Source organism: Phyllostomus hastatus, unplaced genomic scaffold, assembly GCF_019186645.2.
Source record: "Phyllostomus hastatus isolate PE091 unplaced genomic scaffold, TTU_PhHast_1.1 phas_scaffold_442, whole genome shotgun sequence".
Lineage (NCBI taxonomy): Eukaryota > Metazoa > Chordata > Mammalia > Chiroptera > Phyllostomidae > Phyllostomus > Phyllostomus hastatus.
In genome coordinates, this window is record NW_025334030.1 from 5,925,596 (window position 1) to 5,943,555 (window position 17,960).

At 54.7% G+C, this 17,960-nt stretch overlaps 3 protein-coding genes across 4 annotated transcripts; 1 reads left to right on the forward strand and 2 right to left on the reverse strand.

The window, feature by feature from the left end:
• Positions 1–460: 460 nt before the first annotated feature.
• SYNGR3 (synaptogyrin 3) lies at positions 461–4,761 on the reverse strand. Of its 2 annotated transcripts, XR_006783595.1 has the most exons (5): positions 4,539–4,761; positions 2,416–2,653; positions 2,067–2,209; positions 1,602–1,992; positions 461–621 (listed from the first exon to the last, which is right to left on the reverse strand). XR_006783595.1 is itself a non-coding variant. In XM_045820789.1 (4 exons), the coding sequence occupies exons 1-4, from the start codon at positions 4,635–4,637 to the stop codon at positions 1,783–1,785; spliced, it is 690 nt and encodes a 229-aa protein (XP_045676745.1). In that variant the 5' UTR covers positions 4,638–4,761; the 3' UTR covers positions 461–1,782. The 2 variants fall into 2 exon arrangements, 1 of the variants encoding a protein (XP_045676745.1); XM_045820789.1 differs by having other exon boundaries at positions 461–1,992.
• A 5,468-nt stretch (positions 4,762–10,229) lies between these two features.
• GFER (growth factor, augmenter of liver regeneration) lies at positions 10,230–13,382 on the reverse strand. Its single transcript, XM_045820782.1, has 3 exons — positions 12,580–13,382; positions 11,975–12,171; positions 10,230–11,018 (listed from the first exon to the last, which is right to left on the reverse strand). Exons 1-3 carry the CDS (start codon positions 13,300–13,302, stop codon positions 10,856–10,858), a joined length of 1,083 nt encoding a protein of 360 aa, XP_045676738.1. The 5' UTR covers positions 13,303–13,382; the 3' UTR covers positions 10,230–10,855.
• Positions 13,383–15,607: 2,225 nt separating this feature from the next.
• Positions 15,608–17,662, forward strand: NOXO1 (NADPH oxidase organizer 1). The gene is made up of 8 exons (XM_045820675.1): positions 15,608–15,673; positions 15,783–15,863; positions 16,012–16,084; positions 16,187–16,367; positions 16,519–16,700; positions 16,797–16,910; positions 17,195–17,312; positions 17,395–17,662. The coding sequence occupies exons 1-8, from the start codon at positions 15,608–15,610 to the stop codon at positions 17,660–17,662; spliced, it is 1,083 nt and encodes a 360-aa protein (XP_045676631.1).
• Positions 17,663–17,960: the final 298 nt, after the last annotated feature.

Here is a 17,960-nt window from a genome sequence, read left to right on the forward strand (position 1 = left end):
CTATCCTTCAAGAAAATGGAAATCACGTAGACTCAGCTTACATCCACTGCCTGAGGAACTTCTACAGATATACTCCCCCAAGAAATATTTAGTTATCCTGCTATTATAAGAGGGATAAAAGAGATGGGCATCTCCCCAGCATTTCAGAGAGCTAGCTCTGGGCCATTCCAGTTCCAACCCAGTGTGATGTGTGGTGAGGGGCTGGTGGACCTGGAACCCCCAGAACATGGAGGTCAGCCTGGCCTCCACCTCCCTGTCCCTCGATTCTGGGGCCTGGTGCCCTTCAGATCTCAGCATCTGCCACTTAAAGGGGTAGGGGTAGAAATGAGTCCAAGAGCATCTGAGCCACAGTAAACTCATTTACAGTCTTTATTTTTAATTTTAAAGTTTTATTCATTTTTAGAGAGAGGGGAAGGGAGAGAGAAAGGAAGAGAAACAATCAATGTGTGGTGCCTCTCACACACCCCCTACTGGGGACCTGGCCCACAACCCAGGTATGTGCCCTGACTGGGAATCGAACCGGTAACCCTTTGGTTCACAGGCTGGCACTCAATCCACTGAGCCACACCAGCCAGGGCTCCAGTCTTTATTGTAAAGAACTTGCAGCTGGAACATGGGACACTGAAAATACACAATCACGGATTGTTCTTTCAGAGGACAGGAAAAATCCATATATACAAAAATTGTAAACATGTTCACTTAAATATCCACACATAATTGATCTATGCTACAATGTACAGGGTTGTCACTCAATTGCAACTCCAGAGGGAGGTGTCTGTTTTTAAGAATTGAATGTGGCAACCGCATCTGGTATAATGTGAAAAGCCAGCTTTGAGCAATGCATGAGTAGTCAGCTATACAGAGGGACCCCAACCTTGGACTGGGCCTTAAAATGGGGTGCAGGGTGGGGAGTTGAAGGACTGGTCTAGGAAACCAAGGTAAAGGGGTTTGCACAGAATGGTGTCTCCAGGGCACCATGGGCAAATGCAGCCTCTCTCCTTTCCAGGGCTTGTCTTGCCAGGTACACAGGTGTCCCAAGCCTCCCTTGGGTAAGTCTTACTGAAGGGCTGAGAGAAGGCTGGTTGGTGCCCAGGCCTACAGCCATGCTGTGCCTTCCCGGCCAGAACTGCCCACTCAGGCAGAGGCCTGGGGCAGGGCATGGAAACTACCAGGTGAAACTTGAAGACCACAATCACAACATCAACAAGGCCAGGCTACTCTAGTGAGCAGGTGAGAGGAAAGGGAGGGAGGCTCCAGAGAGCACATGGCCCCATGGGGCGAACCACCACAACAGGAGCAAGGACTGCCACTACCCACGGTGACATGAGACGGGGAACAGTGGCCATCAGCCATGCTCCCTGGGTCATGGCATGGGGGTGGAGGCAGTGCTGCCCCCAGTCTGGGGCAGGCCCTGCACCTGGCTATGGAGGGCAGCTGGATCCCTCACTCCAGAGTGGACAGGTAAACCCTGGGCTGGCTGCCTCATGAGGGGAATGGCCCCCTACAGGCTGATCCACTGAAGGCTGGAGCACACATGTCCAGGGCTGTGCTGTCCCTTCCTCAAGACTTCAGGCATGGGGCTGGAGAGTAAAGGTACTTACTGGGGAAACTTGTGGGTACAGCCCTGGCACCCTGGAGGCTATCCTCTCTTGGTCCCAGACAGCCCACAGTGGCCACTCCTCCATTCCTAAAGCTGGACCGGGACCTGAGGGAGGTCGCAGGAGGCCGTGGGCCCTGCATTGGTAGGGCAGCCTTCCGGCCCTAGTCTGAGCCCACCAGCCACTAGTAGGCGGGCACCTGGTACCCTTTGGTGCTGGTATCCAGGGTCTCGGTGAAGGGCGGGCTCTGGTAGGTCTCCGTATCCTCCACACCGCTGCCTACTGGGTAGCCGGGGTAGGCCTGCCCCGCCCCGGTGCCCAGCTGTTCGGTGGCAAAGAGCGACATGTCGGTGCCTAGGCGGAACCGCTGCAGGGCCTTCACGGTGAGCGCCACCTGAAGAGGAGCCCGGGGTCAGCCAGAGCGGACCCAGCCTGGCCCGGCCCTCAACGCCCGCAGGCCACACTCACCCAACTGAGGATGGAGAAGAAGCTGAAAGCGATGGCGGCCCGTGCTGCGTCTCCAGCCTGCGTGGTGCCTGGACCGGGCGCCGTGCGCTGCCACTGGTTGGTGAGGAAGCAGAAGCCCACGAACCACAAGAAGGACCAGAGCCCTGCGAGCAAGGGCATGGGTTAGGCGCGCTCCGCTGGAACACTCCCCTTAACCACGCTGGGAACAGGTTTCCGAACCCCTGGAGGCCCGGCCCAGACCAGTTTCTATCCCACCCACCTGAAAATCAGAAGCCAACCTCCCCCCCGCCCCCTGGAAGCCCCAGGCGCTCTGTCCCCGGATTGCCTCTCCTCGCCCGGCCACACCCACCTGAGAAGCCCAGGTCCAGCAGCACCGCGCGACGGCGGTCGCGGACGCTGCTGATCTGCTGGAAGCGCAAGTCTAGGAACAGGAAGGCGGCGCAGGCGAGGAAGGCGCCGAGGCCGAGCGTGACCCCGAAGCGACAGGCACCTGCGTTCCCGTTAAAGACGCAGCGCAGCTCCGGACCGCTTTCGGAGTTCACGTAACCCTCATTGACAATGGGCCCGAAGACAGCGATGGAGAACACCTGCGGGCGGCGAGTGGTGCTCAAGCCCTGGCGGTGACGCCCCTCCCTGCCGAGGACTGAGGTGTGGCCCACTGCGTGCGGCCACGCCTTCGGGACTGTCCCTGCGTTCCCTTGCGGCACAGGGCCCCTGTCTCTGGGTGGGGGTCTTCGGGTGCCCTTCCCTTAATACCTCCCTCAGTTATTTAGTAATTATGGACAACATGTGCCATTTGGTGAGCAACTCCTATGTCCAGGCACCGTGCTTAAAACTGCTACTTTACATGTGTTCACTCATAGAATGCTCCCAGAAAATCACGAAGGTGCCATTCATTGTTCTTATTCCCTTTACAGGTGAGGAAATTAGGGCTCCAACAGGTGAAGTGATTTGTCTGAGGTCCCATTGCTGATAAGAGCCAGGGCCGACATTCGAGCTGGGTCTTCCGAATTGCATGGGGCTGGTAGTGTCTCTTCACGGCCCACTCATGAGTGTGGGAACAGAAGCCTTCACCTGGACCGGTGATTCCAGGCTTGAGCCGGTGGTGCTGGGGGAGGTAGGTATGGAGCCGGGAGAGAGAGGTCAGAGTGTAGGGGGTGCAACAGAGGGGCAGCCGCACACGGCTGTGGGCCAGGCCCTGTGTGGGACCCGCCCACAGCATGCAGGAGCTGTGCAGCCCTGCTTCCTATCGTGCCATATGTAGTGACAAGTTCAGTTCATGGGATGTTGGGGAGAGAGAGAATGCCCAACCAGCGTCCTATACTTGTGGCACTCAAGGGGTGATGACCCCGCATTACTATGATTAATTATTAATGCCATACGTCAGTGTTTGGGCTTAAAAGGCAACAGGATTGACCTCTGCATTTCAGTCAAACATCTCCTTGCCGCCACAAGGGCTGGGAGGCAGGTAAGAGGTGGACCATGGTCATTTTAAACCAGACGCTGCCCTTTTAGCTTTGAGCAGGCCTATGTTTCCAAAAAAAAAAAAAGAAAAAAGATCTCCAGTTTAATTTCATTTCTCTCCTTCCCCACCCCAGCGCCTAGAGACTTAGTCAAGAGGGGACCAGGATGTGGACTAGTACCCCAGGAGTGCTCCACAAGTTGAAACAGAGCTGGGACCGGAAGGTAGGGTTCCTGCATCCTGGTCAGGCCAGAGCAACTACCCCCTGAAAAGGCAGAGTCCCCCTGCAACACCCTGGGCACCGCCCTACTCTAAAACCAGCCAGTAGGTGCAGCTACCACCAGCTGCTACCTCCAGAACTCAGCACCCTACCTCCCATCTCTCCTACTTGGAGAAGTGGGAAGGAGGAGCAGGTCACCTGGTCTAGGGATGATGCCTCAGTAACTAGGCTGCCCCCAGAATCTGCCCCTTCCACACCACCTCCAGTCAGCTCTCCCAAAGCAGAGCCCCATCTGGCTGCCCCACCCAGGATACCCGAGCACCCCCCAACTCACAGATGAAACTGGGGGGCCTGGGAAGAGATAGCTCCCTTCGAAGGAGCCTGGAGGGTATGTGTGCAGGAGAAGCAGGGGAGAGGCTCTGCCTGATCCTCTCGGCTCCCGTAGCCCCCTCCTGGGGCTGAGAATGCTGGCCGAATCCGGTCCCCACCCCTGTGCCTGCTTCCAGGTCACAGGAATGGGAAAAACGGAGTGAAGGCTGAAAAGGGGGACAATAAGACCTAAGGAGGAATTGGGGGTAGGGTCGGCGAGGTGATCTTCTAAGGTCCCAGGTTGTCGTCGCCGACCCCTCCCCCGCCCGCGGGTGGGCGCGCCCTCCCGGTGACGTCACCCCAACCTGCGGCCGGAGGGGGAGGGGGCCGGCAAGGAAAAGGATGGGGGTGAGGGGTAAGGGGTTAGGGAAAAGGAATGCAAGGCGAGGCGGGATCGGGTACCGGGGCAGGTTCCACTCACCCAGGACACGACCCGCAGCACAGTCTGGGGCCGCTTCGCGAAGCTCACGGGGTCCAGGGCAGACCCCGCACGGCCTGCTCCGAAGGAACCTCCTTCCATGGCCGGCCCCAGCGGGCGGCGTGCCCCTGGTGTCTTCAGTTTCTGGGTCAGTCAGGCCGACCCTGCCCGAGACCGCCCGTGGCTGCTGCTGCTGCAGAAGGTGCTGGTGCTGCTTCTACCTCTAACGCCTCCTGGGAGCGCGCGCTGGCTGCAGCGGGGGCGCGCAGGGCGGGGCCGAGCCCGCACCCCCCCCCCAACTGGTCCACGCGGGGCTAGAGCCCTGCGCCCCTCAGCCCCGCCCTCCTTCCACCCCACAACAGCAGCCTGACTCGCCCATCACAATCATGGGGGCAGGGGCAAGGGGCTGGGGCCCCCACTGCCCCTCACAAGGAGAAGTCAAGCAGTATAGGGCAACACTGGGTTCCGCCTTTGCGGTAGCCCGGGGGATGGACAGAGGGCACCTGACCTCGCTCCTCTGAGCAGGGCCCTTTCATGAATGTGTAACTGAGGCCCAAGGGCTCCAGTATCTTCCCGCAAGACCTCAAGAAAGGGAAACACAGATCCCTGGCCCTGGTCTTCTGCAGACTCTAGGCCTTTTCCCCCAAGACCCCCCACTGCGCCCTAGCTTCTTCAAAGGGTTCTAGGCTTCCTGACAGGGAGGGAGAATGGCCTCTGCCCCCAGGGGCACTAGTGCAGGTGGGTAGAGCCCACAGGCCAGTACGGGTGGAAGTTGGGGCGTGTCTGCTTCTCTCCTGTGGCCATCTGTGGCCAGATGTCATTTCAAAGATGCTCTGAGTCTTCAACACCTCTGGGTTTCCTGGACTGACTTTTATGGCTGATGTAGTTAGTTTGAGACCAAGGAGTGCAAAGAAGCACAGAGATAGTTCGGCTGATATGGGACTTACCAGCCCAGTGCTACTGCTGGGTCTTTTCCACAGATCCCTGGACCCCCAGTTAGACAGTAATCCTTTCTTCAGGGTCCTTCCAGCCCAGCCTAACAGGAGCCCGAATGACTCTTACGTTTCTATCTAGGTCATTGATAAGACAAGTCACATTTGTTGAGCATTTACAGTGCCAAGTACTTCACATTTACCTGTGAGGGTAGGAACTATTACCACTCCCATTTCTCAGGTGGTAAATAGGCCGGTTGAGTTCCTGGACCATAGAAACTGACGAGCTGGGACTCAGGTCCAGGTTCCTGTCATGGCCTCTGTGAACAGAGGGTGGTGCCTGGCGCAGCCCCCTGGGGAACCCATCCCAGGGCAGGTGTGGCCAGAGGGACTGCCCACCAGTCGATGCCTGACACTGTGCATCCAGTCCAATCACATCTCCCTGTCAGCAACTGTTGTGTCTTGATCTGTGGCACCACCACTTGCCCCTTTACTAGGTCATTTGCATCAGCACCCAAACACGGTGCACTTCTATGTTAACGAACATCCACTCTTGACTCCAGTTCCCCCCCAGCTGTCCCATGCCACCGCTCCCTTTAGTCCTAGGGCCAATTCAGATGCTGAGGTTTCCCACCCTCCTGGAAAGGCTTCTTAGATGTCATCCTCTCCTCACGTTTCTCTTACTTCATATGCCCTTTCTTGTTACCCCTTTCAGGTTCCCTCCTCTTGTCCCACCTGTGACCATCAAGCTTTAGGGACCCCAGGACACAATCATAGCTCTTCCCTTTCTATGCTCACTCTATTGGACTAAGTGCCGACAGCTCCAGCCACACCCTCTCTCAAACTAGAGGCCCACTTATCTTAGTCTGGTTGCCCTGAAAAACTGCCTACAGCAAAGTTTAAGAGTTTTATTAGCAGGGACAGGGGCTGGAAACTGGGGAAAGCTAGAGTTAGGGAATAGGGAAGCGAAGCAGAGAAGAGGAGAAATACAAGTGGTCTGTTCCTGACCTGACCACACTGACTCACAGGCTCTCGGGAAAGGCCAGAGAGAATGGTGCTGGGGAAGGAAAAGCAACTTACCTGCTGGCTACCCCCTGCCTATTTTTTTATTAAACATATTTTACTGATTATGCTATTACAGTTGATCCATTTTCCCCCCTTCATTCCCCTCTTCCCTGCACACCCCCTCCCACCCACATTCCCCGCCCCCCTTTAGTTCATGTCCATGGGTCATACATATAAGTTCTTTGGCTTCTACATTTCCCATACTATTCTTAACCTCCCCTGTCTATTTTCTACCTACCATCTATGCTACTTATTCTCTGTACCTTTTCCCTCTCTCTCCCTATCCTACTCTCCACGCTGATAACTCTCCATGTGATCTGCATTTCTGTGACTCTGTTCCTGTTCTAGTTGTTTGCCTAGTTTGTTTTTGTTTTAGGTTCAGTTGTTAATAACTGTGTTTGTTGTCATTTTATTGTTCGTATTTTTTATATTCTTTTCTTTCCATAAGTTCCTTTAACATTTCATATAATAAGAGCTTGGTGCTAATGAACTCCTGTAACTTGACCTTATCTGGAAAGCACTTTATCTGCCCTTCCATTCTCAATGAAAGCTTTGCTGGGTAGAGCAATCTTGGATGTAGGTCCTTGCCTTTCATGACTTGGAATACTTCTTTCCAGCCCCTTCTTGCCTGTAAGGTCTCTTTTGAGAAATCAGCTGACAGTCTGATGGGACCTCTTTTGTAGATAACTGTCTCCTTTTCTCTTGCTGCTTTTAAGATTCTCTCCATCTCTTTAATCTTGGGTAAAGTAATTATGATGTACCTTGGTGTGTTCCTCCTTGGGTTCAACTTCTTAGGGACTCTGTGAGCTTCCTGGACTTCCTGGAAGTCTATTTCCTTTGCCAGATTAAGGACGTTCTCCTTCATTATTTGTTAAGTTTTCAATTTCTTGCTCCTCCTCTTTTTCTGGCACCCCTATGATTTGGATGTTGGAATGTTTAAAGATGTCCTGGAGATTCCCAAGCCTCTCCTTATGTTTTTGAATTCTTGTTTCTTCATTCTGTTCTGTTTGAATGTTTCTTCTTTCTGGTCAACACTGTTGATTTGAGTCTAGGTTTCCTTCCCATCACTGTTGGCTCCCTGTACATTTTACTTTATTTCGCTTAGCAGAGCCTGCATTTTTCCCTCTAATTTGCAAGCAGATTCAACCAGTTCTGTGAGCATCCTGATAACCAGTGTTTTGAACTGTGTATCTGATAGGTTGGCTGGAGCTTTGATCTGTTTTGTTTTTTTTTTTTTAAATGCATTAGCATTTTATTATTCATCATGAGATTGACCATTTTTTTTAAAGATTTTATTTATTTATTTTTAGAGAGGGAAGGGAGAGAGATAGAGAGAGAGAGAAACATCAATGTGCAGTTGCTGGGGGTCATGGCCTGCAACCCAGGCATGTACCCTGACTGGGAATCGAACCTGCGACACTTTGGTTCACAGCCCATGCTCAATCCACTGAGCTATACCAGCCAGGGCCTGATCTGTTCTTTCATTTGAGCAATTTTTTTTTGTCTCCACGCCTATTACGTAGTGAGGGGCGGTGCAACCCAGGTTGCTGCGCTGACACTGTATGTGGGGCAGGGGTCCAAGAGGGAACAGTGCTGCTTGCTCCACTCTCTGCTGGATTTCAGTCACTTCCCCCACTACCCACAATCAAATTGGGCCCTTCTGGTGCTGAGTCCCAGTGTGTGGGTCTCTCCAACGAACTTTCCTGTGAGGCTGGGAGTTTCTCCCACTGCCACCTCAACCCTCACAGGTGTTTTCAGTCAGAGGCTTTGAGGCTTCATTTCCCCAGGCTGGAACCCTTGAGTTATGCGGTCTGTCTCACTCCCCAGTTGTTCCTCCGGGTTTACCTGCACTGGAATGTGGAACCACCCGTTCTGCCAGCCGTGGCCTTGCCAGGAGTACTGACTAGCCGCCCGACTCCGCCCCTCCTACCAGTCTGGATGAATGTGTCTTCTTCAACTCCTTGGTTGTTGGACCTTCATACAGTTTGATTTTGTCAGTTCTGTTTTTTTGTTTTTAAACTGTTGTCCTTCTTGTGGCTGTGTGAGGAGGCTGTGTGTCTACCTATGCCTCCATCGTGGCCAGGGAACTTGGAAGTTCCCTGCCTATTTCTTTGTGTCACCTGGCCCCTCCGAGTACTGCCTTGTGGAAGCCAGCACTACCGTGAGAACAGAGGAAGGTGCTGAGGATGCTGTGGCAAAAGCCTGCCCTTTGCCTAGGGAGAGGCTGAAACACTGTGGGGATGGGGTGATGGAGCTTTGACTACAGAGGTGGGACACACTGTTGCTGAGCCATTCCATCTGGGAGCCAATGCCTTGGAGCAGGTGTGGCTGAGCAGATCAGAAAGGCTTAAAAGCTGGGTGCAGGTCACTTCCAAACCTCCTCCACTCACAGCCATCTCCAGCTCACTGATACACACAACAGCTCCATCCTTACAGCTTCTTGGGACAGAACTGCAGTCACCTTTGGCTCTCTCTCTTGGCTGTTACCTTCAAGAATCCATCAGCATCCTCTCCCATCCACCCTGGGGCCAGCTTCCCCCTCAGCGGCCACATGGGTGCCTGCCCTCCCTGCTTCCACCCATGCCTGCCTCATCCTAGCTCAGAAAAACCTTTCAAAAGTCACAGGTCAGCCCTGGCTGGGTCAGCTCAGTAAGTCTGATATGTCAAAGTTGCGGGTTCAATCCCCAGTCAAGGCACACACAAGAAGTAAGCAATAAATGTATAAATAAATGGAACAACACATCAATGTTTCTCTCTCTAAAAAAAAAAAAAAAAAGAAAAGAAAGAAAAGAAAAGAAAAAGGAAAAAAGAACACAGTGAAGTTCCTAGTTATTAAAAAAAAAAAAGCTCTGGCCAGGTAGCTCAGTTAGAGCACCGTCCCAATACACCAAGATGGGTCTGATCCCGTCAGGGCACACACAAGAATCAACCAATGAATGTATAAATACTGGAATAACAAATCAATGTTTCTCTCAAAAAAAAAAAAAAGAAAGTCACATCTTGCCATTCCCTGGCACCAATTCGTCCGAGATCTTCCTGTCACAAAATCTGAGTGTTATGCCCTGGCTGGTATGGCTCAATGGTTTGAGCACTGGCCTGCAGGATGAGAGGTTGCTGGTTCCATTCCCAGTCAGGGCACATGCCTGGGTTGCAGGCCAGGACCCCAGTTGGGGGTGTACAAGAGGCAACCAATCAATGTTTCTCTCCCTTCTCCGTCTCTAAAAATAAATAAAATATTGTCTTTGGCCCTGGCCAGGTAACTCGGTTGGTTAGAGCATCATCCTGATATGCCAAGGTTGCAGGTTTGATCCCTGTTCAGGGCACACATAAGAATCAACCAATGATTGCATAAGTAAGTGAAACAACATATTGTAAATAAGTGAAAGATATCGATGTTTTTTTCCCTCATTTCCTTTCTGTAAAAAAAAAAAAAGTAAAAATAAAAACCCCCACATCCATGCTGAGGCCTTGATAACTTCATGCTACCTGACTCCCCCTCATCTCTCTGACAACCCTCCCTCAGCTACAGGAACTCAGCCTCCTTACTGTTCCTGGAATACCTTGGCCCATTCTTTCCTTGAAATGTCTCCTTCGTCCTTAGGAGCCAGAACCTGGACAGGAAGGAGCTGACCACAGCAGGGTGAAGGCGGCCCTGTCCACCACCACAAGCCCCAGCACAAAACACAATGAAGCCAAGTTCTTAGTCACTTCTTCAGCATTTTATTTTGGTCTCACGCTCCAAGGAAGCTGGCCCTAGGATGCCTCTGACAAGACTGGAGGGCCATGTACTGGACAGAAAATGGGCTGCAGGGTCAGTGGACCCTCAGAAAAGAACCCTGCCTGCACTTTCCTTGCCTGTAAAGACCAAGCAAGGTAGAAAGCTTAGACCCCAGGCCTCTTTCCTGAAGTGCACACAGCTTCTGGGGCTACAGTCACTGTGGTTGTCCCTAGCTACTCACTGGGGAGACAATGACCTGGTCTTGAGTGTTTTATGGGACAGGGGAGCCCAGCAAACCCTATCTCCTTCCTGTGTGGGGAAGTGGGCACCAGGGTGTGAGGTAGGCAAGAGGCTACATCCAGGACAAAAGGGACAGCCTAGGCTGTTCCTACTCCTTGACCTGTGGCCCTCACAGGGCCTCAGCTGAGGAAGCCATAGGGGTGCCTGCAGAAGGTACCTTTGAAACCTAAGAAGGAAAGTGTCCCCACAGGCAGTGTCTGGGGACCAACCAACAAAAACACAACAGCTTCTGGCTCTGCTGCACTTTAATAAGTGCCCTGCCCCTCTCTAGCCAGGTAGCCCCATGGGCTCTGGCTGGCCGCCCTCTAGTCGCAGGAGCCGTCCTTCCAGCCGTCACGCCAGCGCTCATCCACTTTAGAACAGTCGAAGTCTGGCTTGCCTAGCTTGTGGTTCACCTCGTTGTGCAGGCGGCACAGCCACTGGGTTAAACATGCCCGTGTGCGCGTGTCTGGCTGGTTCCTCTGTATCCTGCAGGGTCAGAAGCACATATGGAATGAGGGCAGGCAGTGATCCCACTGCCCCTGCCCCGCCAGCTAGTTCTTTGCCTGCTCAATCCAGGGAAGAGATGGGATGTGGCTGTGAGCTACTCCAGGTGTACCCTCATGTTCTGAGAGAGAGTAATTCCCAAAAGAGACTGGCCCTGCAGTGTCCAGGAGTGGTGGCTTCCTGGGCACGATTGCACCTATTTCTGCCATCTCTGTACCCATTTCCCACTGGGGAGCATGGTTGACACTGACAAGAACCCAGGGTAAGACATTAACATAGACCAGGTAACTTTACAACCTCACAACAATCAGGAAGCTTCACCTCAGCTTGCCTGGCCCCAGGCAGTGTGTGGAAAGGGTGGAGCCTGCACAAAAGCATAACTAAAACCAGACTGGTTTCTTAGCACATGGGGCCCTGGAGACTCAGCTCAGCAAGAGCTCTCGTTCTAACTGCCCAGGCCTAAAACAGCAAGGGCTGCCCTAACCCCTCCCCATATCTAACCCAGAAACACCTATGGGTGCCAAACAATGGCTCTTGGGCAATCTAATCAACCATGGGCCCTTGTAAACAAAAGCAGTGATTTTTCAAGGTCTTGAAACCACAGTCCTGCTCCAGAAGTCAAAATGGAATCCTCCTTAAATTGCTGAATCCTCCGTTAGTACTAAGCAAAAGACCTCTAGAGGAAAGCCCTCCCTCCAGGACCGTGGCTGCAGAAAGCAGTGGTGCCCAGGAGCAGCCCCAGGCTGTTTGGCCTTTGATTGCTCAGATGATCCAATCCCAACTCTGGGCATGGTCCCTGCTCTTGGCAACCCTCTGCCAGTCTCTGCCATCTCTGCACCTATTTCTCTAGGATCTCCTTTATGATATCAGTCAGGGGCCCCAGGTCCAGGCTCCAGGTAAGATGCTCTGTTGCTTGCAGACGGTACAGAATAACTTACCTCTTCCTTATGTCTTCTGCACACTCCTCACAGGGGTAAAACTTGGAAAATAAATGTATGAACTGGGTCATATCTTGCTGCTGTTCTGGGGTGGGCAGGTCGGGGTAGTAGGCAGCCAGGGTATGGAGAACAGACCAGCTCTGTCGGCCCAGTTCCTCACGATCCTGAGGACAATCTTCCCTAAACTTGCTGTCCCGCTGCGGAAGGAGGCCAACCAAGGGTTAGTTCAGTCTCCCCCGACCAGAAACCTACAAAGCTCCCCCTTTTCCCTCCCTAGCGGGAGGCCCACTGACTCGACATTAGTCCTGCAGCAGATTCAGCCCACGTAAGTATGAAAGCCGAAAGGCCAGAGCTACCTTAGGAATAAGGTTCAGGAATAGTCAACTCTACGGGGCATGTCTCTCTTGCAGAGGACCTGTGGGACCGCTCCGCCAGGGCCAGGGCGGATCCCTGGGCTTGCGCTGCGGGGATTGCCCGAGGTGCCTGAGAACAAAATGTGGGGGCCAAAGGCCCGGGACCGGGAGGGAAGTCGTGTGCGGGCCGGGGCTGAGGTGGGCAGGGCTCGCTAGCTTCCGCGAAGAGGTGGCATTCCCGGGAATTTGCACCTTCTGCTGAGTCCGCATCCACGACTTGAAGTCCACGCAGGCACGGCAGGGCCGTCTCCGAGTGGTGTCCTCGGAGACCTGAGAGTCGGGGGTCGGCACCAGGGTTGGAGTCGGGGCCGAGGCGGCAGCGGCATCTTTTCGTCCTGCGCCGCGGCCACGCGCGTCTGTCACCAGGTCCTCCATTGCTTCGGAGCGAGCGCCGCCGGGCAGAAACGAGAAGAGGCTCCCGCCGCCGAAGCGCCACCGTTCGCTGGGTGCAGCCATGTTGCCCGCGCAGTGCCTGATGGGCCAGCTCGGTCTCCAGAAGGGCCTCCAAGTCGACCTCCAGGACAGTGCGCGCGCGGCTGCCAGAACTCGGCCACAGGAGCCCGGTGTGCACGCTGCAGACTCGGGGGTGGAGGCCGGGCTGGGGTCAGGACTGGGGTCGGAGTCCCGCGTGGAGGCAGGGTCCGGCGTGGAGACCGAACTGGGAGCTGGGGTACGCGCCCGGGAGGAGGCAGAGCCCGAAGTACGGGTTCTGGCCGTGGACGCGCGGGGAGCCCGGGTCCTGGCCACGCCCCTGGGCCTAGTTCTGCTGCCGGAGCGCGGCTTTTGTCCTTCATGGCGAGGCTCCCGCTTCCTCCAGTAGAAGAGCAGAGTGTTGTGGAAGGTGCGCCGCGGCCGCGCCGTGGACTCGGGCTGCGGCCGAGGAGAACTCCGTGTTGCGGCCCTCGACGCCCCCATCCCTCCGCTCTGACCGTTCTGTGTGCCAGTGGCCCGACTCTGTGCCTTCAGCCTGGGGCACGCCCCCCAGCCGGCTGCGCAGCGCTATGGCAACGTAGGGCAGGGCACTGAGCGCACAGAGGGTGGTGAGCTCTAGGGCTCGAATCTGGGGGGATCCGCACCCCCCCCATCATGGCCGGCGCCATGGCAACGAGCGTAAGGGAAAATGGGGTGGGACAAGGGAGGTGGTGTGTGGGCGTCTGTGTGAACCGAAGGGCTCCGTATCCTCTAGCTTGCATGAAGGAGTTAAACTCACGTCACAAGTGGCCTCAGGGATACCTCTGTTTCCATACGTACATTCATTCAATCCGCAAATATTTGTGTAGCGCCTAATGTGATCCAAGCATTATTCTAGGCAAGGTGGGGAACAAGATACAACTGGACCTCCTCCGCTCATAATCCAGTGGTCAAGACGGAACAAAAAAAGGAGTTACACTAATAAATGTTCACTTTCAAACTATGGCGGGGGTCATAACCATAACGATGTGGTAAATTCAGAATTCAGGTGGCCTCTTTGAGAAAGTGACCCTTAGGCAGAGACCTGAAGGATGAGGAATCAGCTGAGGACAGTCAAGGACAAGGCTGGGCGTGGGAGGGTCTTGGCCTCTTGCATGGGCAGAAAGACAGTGAGGCAGGACCTGGGGTGGGCAAGGGCCCATCAAGGACCTTAGCTGCCGTGACTGGGAATTTATTCCAAGAGCCTTCAGAAGTTACTAAACAGTTTTGGGTAGGGCTACTTCTATCTGATCCCATTTCTGTTTTGCAAAGATTCCTCTAGAAAGTGAACTTCAAGGCCCTAGCTGGTGTAACTCAGTGGATTGAGCGTGGGCCTGTGAACCAAAAGGTTATTGGTTTGATTCCCAGTCAGGGCATATGTCTGGGTTGCAGGCCAGGTGCCCAGTAGGGGTCATGTGTGAGAGACAACCACATATTCATGTTTCTCTTCCTCTCTTCTTCCCTTCCCCTCTCTAAAAATAAATAAAATCTGAAAAAATAAATTTTAAAAAAGTGAACTTCATGGGAGCAAATGAAGAGCATGGGCATTGGGTAGTTATCCAAATAAGAGATGAGGGTAGGGGCTATAGAGAAGGAGAGAGTGGGAAGGGTCCAGATTGCAGGGAATGTGGGGTGAGGTCAATTTGGGAAGTTGAGAGGGTCTCAGGTGTTTGTAAATTGGCCCTTCCCTAGCTTCTGTACTTTGTCTTGCCAGTTCCAACCTGGACCTTGCCAGGCCAAGCACCCTCAGCATAGCCCCCACTGAGGTTGACTTAACGGCACTCTGCATGTCGGGCCTATGCCAGCAGTGTTCACTGTCTAGGCCAAAACTGGGAAAGGCTTGAAAGCTTCAGAGAGAGCTGCTGGAGGGACACACAAAAGCCCTTTGTCCAGGCACCAGGGTGGTTCCCTGGAGGAATGCTCTGGAGGCTGACCCCTCCCTGAAGGGCTTGGGGTGGGGTGGGGATCCTCACACAGAGCTGGTATCCCTATCAGCAGGAAGAACTACTTTGGGCCAAGGTTAGATGGGGCCCCAGAAATCTCCCCTGTAAGGAAGCAGCCCAGAATTGTGGGGCACCAGGCTACACCCTCTGGAGATTCCAGGGTCTTCTCACTACCCCAATGGGGGAATGGTTATTCCTGATCTCAGAGGCTGTGTTTGCGGTAACTTTTAATTGTAAATTCAGAGGCAGCTCTCAAAACAGTCCTAGTCACCCCCACCACCAAGTGCTGGTGACCACAGAGAGGGGAACCTCCGGGGTGTGCCTGAGGTCCAGCTCTCCCAAACACATAGAGGAAAGCTGGCATTATTCACTTAACACAAATTTCCTCCTTGGGGACATTGAGAGATCTTTTCTCCACTGTAAGGATGAAGCCAATACTGATGACAAGTGGTGTCAGCGCTCCAGGCAAATTCCTGAGGCTCTCACCAATCCCAGCATTACACAGCACTGTGGGGCACCCTGGAGGGTGGGCCAGGCCTGGCGAGGCACTTTGATGGCTCTTCCTTCTCCTCCCTGCACTGCACTGGAAAGGGGCAGAGGGCCTCAGGCAGCAGTCTCAGCCCCGCCCCCCTTCCCACCACTGCCTGTGTTCTCCCTCCTACCCTCCAAGCCTGTTTCTCCACCTAGATCTTCAGTTTGGGGCCCAGTGAGAAAACTGAGAAAGACACAGGGGTAAGGCAGTGCTGCAAGGATCTGGCCTCTCAAAGGCTGACGGGAACTCCAACCAGTCTTCTGGGAGGGAGCTTCACTATCATCAGGCCATGGCTATGGCAGGCCCTCGGCACCCGGTGTCAGTACATGCAACAGCGCTGGTGCAGACAGAGAGGCTCCAAGTACGATCTGGTCACTGCCAACCTCAGAAGGAAATAGGGAGGTGGGGCGGAGAGGGAGGGAGTGCATGGGCCAGTCCTTCCCAGGTGCCTGCACCCTTTCCTCCAGCAGACATTTGCCTTCTCTGTGCGCTGGTCAGACAACAGCAACACCATCGTGCAAAGGAGCTGTGACGAGTTCAGGAGGCTCCACGTGAGTGAACCTGGGGTGACCCTGACGTCCTACAACTGAATGACTCCCTGCCCCAATGCCCATGCTGGCTTCTAGCCCCTAAGACTCCTGCCCTCCCAAGGTAACTCAGTGGGCTCTCAAAGACCCATGTGCTGGTTCTTGTCCATAGAAGACCCTCAAGACCTTCCGGGTGGAGGCAGGCCTACTGCGGAGATCTGACAGAGTTCTCCCCAAGCTTCCGGGTCAGGCCACAGGGATCCTGGGAGGGGCAGGGGTGGCAGCAGTAGCCTGGTGGTGGGAACCTTGAGGCGGGGTCCTACAATCTGCCTGTGTGGTGCCCACAGATGTATCTGCATTGCTGTTGGCACGTGGGGGTCGCACAGGCCGCAGCCTGGCACACCTGCGGTTGCTGGAGACCTATTTGCAGATGCTGCTGATGGTAGAGCGTGTGTCTAGGGGACCGGCACTCATCAGCTTTTTAGAGCCGCAGCCTCAGGACCTGGAGCCTTCACTGCCACCTGGCAGGTGCCTGCTCAATTCCTAATTCCCTGCAGGAAGCATTTGGAGGATGGGGACGGCATGCTGGAGAAAGGGGCTAGGAGGTACACGGCTGCGTGAACTTGTGAGGGGTGGCAGCTCACCCTCACACACCTCTCTTCTATCACTGCCCTTCCAGCCTGGTGATCTTGACTGTCTGGGAAGAGCCCCTCCCCTGCCCTGTGGGAAGCCTTGCCATTGGCAGCATGGTGACTTTGAGACTGCACTCCCTGAAGCCCTTTAGCACCCATGACGCAAGGGGCCAACCCTTTCTTGTTCGAGCCCAGGAGGCACTAGAAGTGCTGTTGCAACACCCCTCAGGTGGAGCTGGGCAGATGTCTGGGGACTAATGATCTGCTGTCCCCAGGATCCCAGCATGCCTGGGGATCTGAACCCCTGCACACCTCTTGTACACAGGCTGGTGGCTGGTAGCTAACGAAGACCAGCAGATAGCATGGTTTCCTGCTCCCTACTTGGAGGTGGCGGCCCTGGACCAGAGACAAGATGGGGGACAGCCCCTACAGGGTAGTGGTATGAGACTAACCGTCCTCCCTGCACCCATGACCACTGAGTAGTGCGTGGCTGGGATACAGGAAGAACCTGACCCAGGGGAGGAATGCCGTGGACATACTAGGTAGTGGGTGGTTCTTGGCGTGCCTGGTGCCCATAGCAGGTGGGAGCCCTAGTGGGTTTTAGTGGTCCCTGGTATCAGCAGAGATCCAGCGTGACAGCCCAGAGGTGGGGATTCAGTGAGAGCGCGATGAAGGGACCAAGATGGGAGCCCCCGTGGTTAACCCCCAAGTGCCCACTCCCAGGGTCCCAGTTCTTTGTTTCCCGAGCCTATGACGGCAGCCAAATCGACGAGCTGTCAGTGCCTGCGGGGGCAAGAGTGCAAGTGCTGGAAATGTCAGACCGAGGCTGGTGGCTGTGCAGGTGTGGGGCTTTAGTGGGGGAAGGGGGGAATCTTGGGGGATGGGCAGGGCCAAGTGCTGACCAAACCCTGCTCTCCTTGCAGGTTCAGTGGATGCACAGGTCTTCTCCCCTCTGTGCTATTGCAGCCAGATGGGCTAGGCGTGCTCCTGAGCAGACCAGGACTCCACTCCGGGGCAGAGGGTAGGGAAGACAGGGTAGGGGAGGCCCAATGCTCCCCTCAGTATCCCCAGGCTGTGACCCTTCCCCCTGCTGTGCCCACCCGCCCCCTGCAGAGTGCCATTCAGAGGTGCTGCTGCACCATTACCTATAATGCACTGGGGTGGGACCCACGGGGTCAGGGACCTCCTTGAGGGTGTGTGGAACTACATGGAGGTTCCAGACCTCCATGGAACTCCTGGATTCCCCAGAGTAACTGACGGCAGCCACCCCACCCTCAGGGTAGGGGAGGTGCATTTGAGGTTGGGAATCCCTGGCTGGCAGGGCCAGGGAGCTATACTCTCACATTTCCTTTGAGTAAAGTTCTTCTGATGAACCCACACCCAGTGTGCATGTGGAGGGGCGGGCCTGCTGGACTGCAGCCGGACCAAGGCACAGAGATGGTGCTTAGCCGAGGTTATGGCCTGGGACTTGGGGTGAGACAAAGCCCAA

Excerpts from the sequence above, each read along its gene's own strand:
- NOXO1 (XM_045820675.1), top strand. The coding sequence starts at position 15,608 with ATGGCAGGCCCTCGGCACCCGGTGTCAGTACATGCAACAGCGCTGGTG. Across the intron at positions 15,674-15,782 it reads TGCAGACAGAGAGGCTCCAA|ACATTTGCCTTCTCTGTGCG; the intron begins GTACGATCTGGT and ends TTCCTCCAGCAG. Across the intron at positions 16,701-16,796 it reads GCTGTTGCAACACCCCTCAG|GCTGGTGGCTGGTAGCTAAC; the intron begins GTGGAGCTGGGC and ends TCTTGTACACAG.
- SYNGR3 (XM_045820789.1), bottom strand. The coding sequence starts at position 4,637 with ATGGAAGGAGGTTCCTTCGGAGCAGGCCGTGCGGGGTCTGCCCTGGAC. Across the intron at positions 2,210-2,415 it reads GCTGGACCTGGGCTTCTCAG|GGCTCTGGTCCTTCTTGTGG; the intron begins GTGGGTGTGGCC and ends CCTTGCTCGCAG. Across the intron at positions 1,993-2,066 it reads TCTTCTCCATCCTCAGTTGG|GTGGCGCTCACCGTGAAGGC; the intron begins GTGAGTGTGGCC and ends GCTCCTCTTCAG.
- GFER (XM_045820782.1), bottom strand. The coding sequence starts at position 13,302 with ATGGGGGCGTCGAGGGCCGCAACACGGAGTTCTCCTCGGCCGCAGCCC. Across the intron at positions 12,172-12,579 it reads GGATGCGGACTCAGCAGAAG|CGGGACAGCAAGTTTAGGGA; the intron begins GTGCAAATTCCC and ends CTCCTTCCGCAG. Across the intron at positions 11,019-11,974 it reads GCAGAAGACATAAGGAAGAG|GATACAGAGGAACCAGCCAG; the intron begins GTAAGTTATTCT and ends CTGACCCTGCAG.